The sequence below is a fragment of the Nannospalax galili genome, unplaced genomic scaffold (genome assembly GCF_000622305.1).
Source record: "Nannospalax galili isolate Female #2095 unplaced genomic scaffold, S.galili_v1.0 scaffold290, whole genome shotgun sequence".
NCBI lineage: Eukaryota > Metazoa > Chordata > Mammalia > Rodentia > Spalacidae > Nannospalax > Nannospalax galili.
In genome coordinates this window covers 896,867-902,789 of record NW_008331486.1, presented here as the reverse complement: position 1 = coordinate 902,789, position 5,923 = coordinate 896,867, and the positions used below count along the sequence as shown (strand labels likewise).

The following is a 5,923-nucleotide window of genomic DNA, read 5'->3' as shown; positions in this document are numbered from 1 at the left end:
AAATTGGATGTCAAAAGCCTTCAGGTCTTTAGATAAAAAGCAAGTCAACCAAACTAATAAAAAAAGAGACAAATTTAGCTATAAATCTTTTCTACTTAGCTTTAGCTGTAACTCTTATCAACAGTCAGTCAGCCATTCTGACTAAAATAATATAGTATCAGGTACTCCGTAAGATGAATTTTTTAATGCTTTAAAATTCTTTAAACAATGTCACTATAAATTCAATTTTTCCCTCATCACTATCATTGACTTCCTGAAGAACTAATCATGTGAAATATGAAAGGTAAATAATCTGACCAAGAGTTTCTTTTGGCTCACAGATAATAAAGTGTACTCACATAAATTGAACAAAAGAGTAAAAGATGCTCTACCTGAAATAACCTTTACCATCATCTTCTTTTATTTCTAAAGACACAGAGAAGGTAAAGATGTCACTGTCAGGAGTCTGAGGTGCAGGAGTTGCTGAAAGTGGGGTCTGCTTGGCAGAACGGCGGAAGGCAGTGGCAAAACTGTAAAGTATTCGGCTAACCTACAAGCAGATATTTAAGGAAATGGACTGCTATCATTAAGACTTGAAATATTTTTTTCCCATTGATTTCACATTTAATACAGAATTGGAGGCTAGACTCATAAAAGTATACACTGCATGACTTCCTTTGTATCAAGTTCAGAAATAAGCAAAATTAACTTTTGGTGATATAGGTCAGAATAGTGGATATTTGCGGGAGAGGGTGGAGAACAAAACGGAACATGCCAGGATAATGGGCATGTTCCACATTTCGATGTGCACACTTGTGAAACTCACTAGCTGCCCACTTTCTAGTTATGGACATTTTACAAAGCACTTTGGGGGCCAGTGAGGTAAAGGCACTTGCTGTACAAGCATGACGACCCGAGTTCAATCCTGGAACCCATGCAAAGGTGGAAGGAAAGAGCTGACTCCACAAACTCCTCCTCTAACCTCAACATGAAAGTCATGGAATGTGCATCATCCCCCATCATGGACATAAACACACAATAATAAATGGATAAAAATTTTTAGAAAATAGAAAATACTTTAAGGATAAGTGGTTATTTACTTTGAAGGAGGTAATCACTTGTCTTTCTTCTACTTATTTCATTCAGTAAATTATATATCTTACTAAGTTTCTGAAGCAAAATCACTAGAGAGGGATTTTAAAAAACAAAAAGAAGTTAAAAATGCCAGGAACCCAACTGAAAGAACTACTTCCAAAATGCTAGAATCTATCCAAATATATATATATATATGTCTATTTTTGAAGCAGGGTCTCCCTGTAGCCCCACATGTCCTAGAACTCACTATGTAGACCACGCTAGCCTTGAACTCACAGAGATCCGCCTGCCTCTGCCTCCCAAGTGCTGGGATTACAGACGTGTGCCACCACGCCCGGCTTATTATTTTTATTTTTATGTGTTTGCATGTATTGCCTCCATGTAGGTAAGTGCACCCGTGTTGTGCAATGTCAGAAGAGGCTGTCGGATCCCCTGGAACTGGAGTTATGGACAGTTGTTAGCTGCCATGTGGGTGCTGGGATTTGAACCCGGGTCTTCTGCAAGAACAACCAGTGTTCTTAACCGCTGAGCCATCTCTCCAGCCCCCCAAATATATTTTTAAAAACAAGAATAGTTTTAACAAGTTTAGGACACAGAACAGCTTGCAAATGTGTCTCTGTTAGAATAATGTTCATATCTAATCCAATCAACAAACAGCCAACTGAGCTCTTGCAACACTGTGTGCTCATTGGTGTGTGTGTGGATGTGGAGGCTGGAGGTCATCATTAGACATCTTTATTGATCACTTTCTACTTTATCTTTTTATTTTTTTAAATTTTTTTTTATTTTATGTGTATGAGTATATTGCCTGCATGTATGTGAGTGCACCCGTGTTGTGCAATGCCGTGGAGATCAGAAGATGGCTTCGGATTCCCCTGGAACTGGAGTTAAGGATGGTTTGTAGCTGCCATGTGGGTGCTAGGAATTGAACCTGGGTCCTCTGCAAGAGCAGTCAGTGCTCTTAACCACTGAGCCATCTCTCCAGCCCCTACTTTATCTTTTTTAAGACAGGGTCTGTCACTGAAACTGGAGCCCACCATTTAGGGTTCATTGGCTGGCCAGCAAGTTCCCAAGGATGTGCCTGTGCTGGGGTTATGGGCATAAACTATAATGCCGAGCCTTTTAATGTGAATGTTGAGGATGAAACTCTCATCCTCATGTCTGTGCAGCAATTACTTTTCCCACTTATCCATCTCCCCTCCTGTGAGGCTCTAAGTAACAGCAACAGGGAGCAACAGAAACAGCGGTGAAATTTCAGTTGTAGAGTTTCCTGTTAAGGACTTACAGCTTCTTGTATTTCACACCGAAAGACGTGTATTCTGAAGAGTTCTGCATTATAATGACTTTCAGTGAAAGCAAAACAGTCGCTCTCAGGAGTTCCATCGTGTCCTCTTACACAGAATAGGATTTTGTAGATAGGATAGTTTGCTATTTCAGTGTTTGTTTGAGGATCTAAGAGTCTGTTCAGACAAAAAAAAAAAAAAAAAAAATAGAAAAAGATAAGAATTATGAACAACTTTACTACTTTCATATTAGGATTCAAGACATCTTTCCAGAAAGATGATCATATAACCCTCTTTAGGTATGCTACCCATGTTAATTTTGAATTGTAATAAATAAGTTATATGTGTAACAAAAAAAATAAATAATAAAGTCATGTGGATGACTCCATGTGATAAAGTGATATGTGATGATTCCATGGTACTAAAATCTTGATAGTGCTGCATTTGGAAGAGGTAGAAAAGTTATGAGTGTCAGCACACATGACTCTTACAGCCTGACTACATAAAGATGAGATCAATAAGATCAATAGGCAGATTACAGTAACAAAATCATGTGAAAGCTTGACATCTGATTGATGACTGTCTTAAAGAATGTTCTAATCTCTTTAAAAAAAAAAAAAGTACAAAATTACATGACCCAACAAAATCATAAAGAATGCTATCCACGGGCTGGAGAGACGGCTCAGCAGTTAAGAGCACCAACTGCTCTTACAGAGGACCCAGGTTCGATTCCCAGCACCCACATGGCGGCTACAAACTGTCCTTAACTCCAGTTCCAGGGGAATCCAAAGCCCTCTTCGGACCTCTGCAGCACTGCACGACACAGATGCACTCACATACATGCAGGCAATACACTCATACACACAAAAATAATTTTAAAAAATTTTTAAAAAAAGAATGCTATCCAATGAAAACCAAAAGGATAGCATTCAAACAAAATCTCTGCAGTCAACAAATATTTATGTTGATACCTACAATATTCTAGACGCTGTTCAAGGACACTAAAAACACAATTATGAAAGGCCTAAAACAAGGTAGGTGTGGCGGTGTAAGCCTCTAATCCAGAACTTGGTAGGCAGAGGTAGGTATGTCTGTGAATTTAAGGCCACTCTGACTTACACAGTGAGCTCCAGGCCAACCAAGGCTACACAGTAAGAGAGAAAAAAAGTGAGGGAACAAAGATCCTAAAAGAAAGGGTGAAAGAAAAAAAAACGGCATAAGAACAAACTATTCATTTTCAACACTGAAGGCCCTGTTCAAAATGGAAGACGGTAGAAAGGAGATCTAAGTCAAGCTAACTTTCATGAAAGCTCTGAAAATAGGCAAGACAGATGTGTTTCTCATTTCCTTACAGAATTAAAATATAGTAGAACAAAGTATAATTTTAGTTGTTAACAAGTATTCACTATATACACACAGACACACACACACGTGTCTTCACGTGTGTGTGTGTATAGTGAACAGAAATTTCCATTAATAGAGACCTGTGAGATGGCTTAGTGGGTTAAGGCACTTGCCACCAAGCCTGACAACCTATATTAGATTCCTAGGACCCATAAGGTAGAAGAGAACAGATTTCTTCAAGGTGACCTCCACACATGTACACTAACTAACTAAATAAATATAATCTTTTTTTTAAAACAAATTTATCGCCAGGCGCGGTGGCACACGCCTTTAATCCCAGCACTGGGGAGGCAGAGGCAGGCAGATCTCTGTGAGTTCAAGGCCAGCCTGGTCTACATAGTGAGTTCCAGGGAGACCCTGTCTCAAAAAGACCCCCCCCAAAAAAAGTTTCTGTTAATAAATAGAATTAAGGCAGGTGTGGTGGCACATGCCTTTGAAGCTACAGAGAGGTCCTGTCTTTAAAAAAGAAAAGAGTTAAAAGTAGAAATTAGAATGTGAGTCTTTGTGATCCTCAAAGAGGAAAGGTTCAGATGACTACTGAACTCTCTGCTTTCCACATGCAGTTACTGCTCTATTACTATGAAAACTAAAATGCTTCTGAGTGCCAAGAAACACAAAAACTTGATTAACCAAGTATAAACTAGATTAATTATTTCTAAATGTAACAACAGCAGCAACACTAGGGAGACTTTTGTCTAGTAAGTCTACTAGAAATTTATTTATTTTTGGTCTTTTTGGGACAAGGTCTCTCTGTAGCCCCAGCTGGCCTGGAACTCACTATGTAGATCAGGTTGGCCTTGAACTCACAGAGATCCTCTGCCTCTGCCTCCCAAGAGCTGGGACTAAAGGAGTGTGCCATCACACTTGGCTTACTAGAATTTTATTTAGGGAAATTAAAAGAAAGATAAAAATTGAGCAAATTATATATTTATAAAGCATTTATATGCCTATATAGTAATATTAGCTATTATTAACACTTTTCCCATTAAAAGAAATAACCCTTTAAATATCTAATATTAGGAATGGTTATTTATATGACATATATTTATGTGCTATCATAAATAAAATTTAACCATACCTACTGACATGGAAAGAGGTTCACACTGTAAAATTAAATTAAGAAAGTATGATTCAGGCTGGGTATGGTGGTACATGCCTTTAATCCCAGCACTGAGGAAGCAGAGGCAGGGGGATCTCTTTGAGTGCAAGGCCAGCCTGGTTTCCACAGTGAGTTCCAGGCCAGCTGGGGTTACCAGGAGACCCTGTCTCAAAAAGACCAAAAAAAAAAAAAGAAAAAGAAAAAAAAGAATGATTTAGATGGTGTGTATAATTCCACTGTTATTAAAAATGTTGATTCTAAGAATTATACAATTGCATGTGCATGTATACACAAGTTTTATATATACACAGAGACGTAAACACACGCACATGGTTATGAGTGGAATATGAATTGTCCTGGTAGCTTCATGCAGTGGAAGCTTGTCCCTAGTTGGTGATGCTACTTTCCTAGGCAGCAGAACCTTGAGAAGGCGGGGCAGAGTTGGAGAAAACAGGCTGCTGGGGCAAGTCTTTGGAAGAGCTTATCTTTTACTGATTTGTTCTGTTTCTCTCTGCTTCCTGGTGTACGATTCTCCTCTACCTGAGGCCTTCTGCCTTGTCTATCTCATCAGGCATAGAAATACTGAGTCAGCTGACCTTGGATGGAAACCTCTGAAACCATAGGCCATAATAACTCTTTCCTTTCATCTTTTCTCTGAGGTATTTGCTATAGCAATAGAAAAGCAAACACAAAGAGAATCTTATTTTTTATGTATGTGTCTATATGCATGTGGAGGTCAGAGGACAACCCGAATGCTGTTCCTCAGGAGTCACCTACTTTTTGGTTTTGTGACAAGAGCCTCTCACTAGCCTTGAACTTCCAAATAGGCTAAACTGACCACTCAATGAGCCAGCCCCAGGGATCTGTCTGTATGTGCTTTCCAACAATGGGATTAAAAGTAAGCACCACCATGCTTAAGTTCCAGGGGTAGAATTCATGTCCTTGTGACAACACCTAATTGGCTATCTTTAATTTCTCTGAGTTAATATAAATAATATCCATTTCTAAAACTTCTCTGAGTCTCTCATGGTATGTTTCAAATATCCTCAAACCATTTAAATCT

At 38.7% G+C, this 5,923-nt stretch overlaps 1 protein-coding gene across 5 annotated transcripts in view; it reads right to left on the bottom strand.

Moving 5' to 3' along the window:
* Rabgap1 (RAB GTPase activating protein 1) overlaps positions 1–5,923 on the bottom strand; it is a 166,620-nt gene that overhangs the window by 90,567 nt on the left and 70,130 nt on the right. For all 5 annotated transcript variants that reach the window (XM_008824430.3, XM_008824420.3, XM_029559439.1 and 2 more), the window contains 2 exons: positions 2,360–2,534; positions 372–529 (listed from right to left, as the gene is read on the bottom strand). In XM_008824430.3, coding sequence (XP_008822652.1) covers positions 372–529; positions 2,360–2,534 — 333 coding nt within the window. The remainder of the gene's footprint in view (positions 1–371; positions 530–2,359; positions 2,535–5,923) is intronic.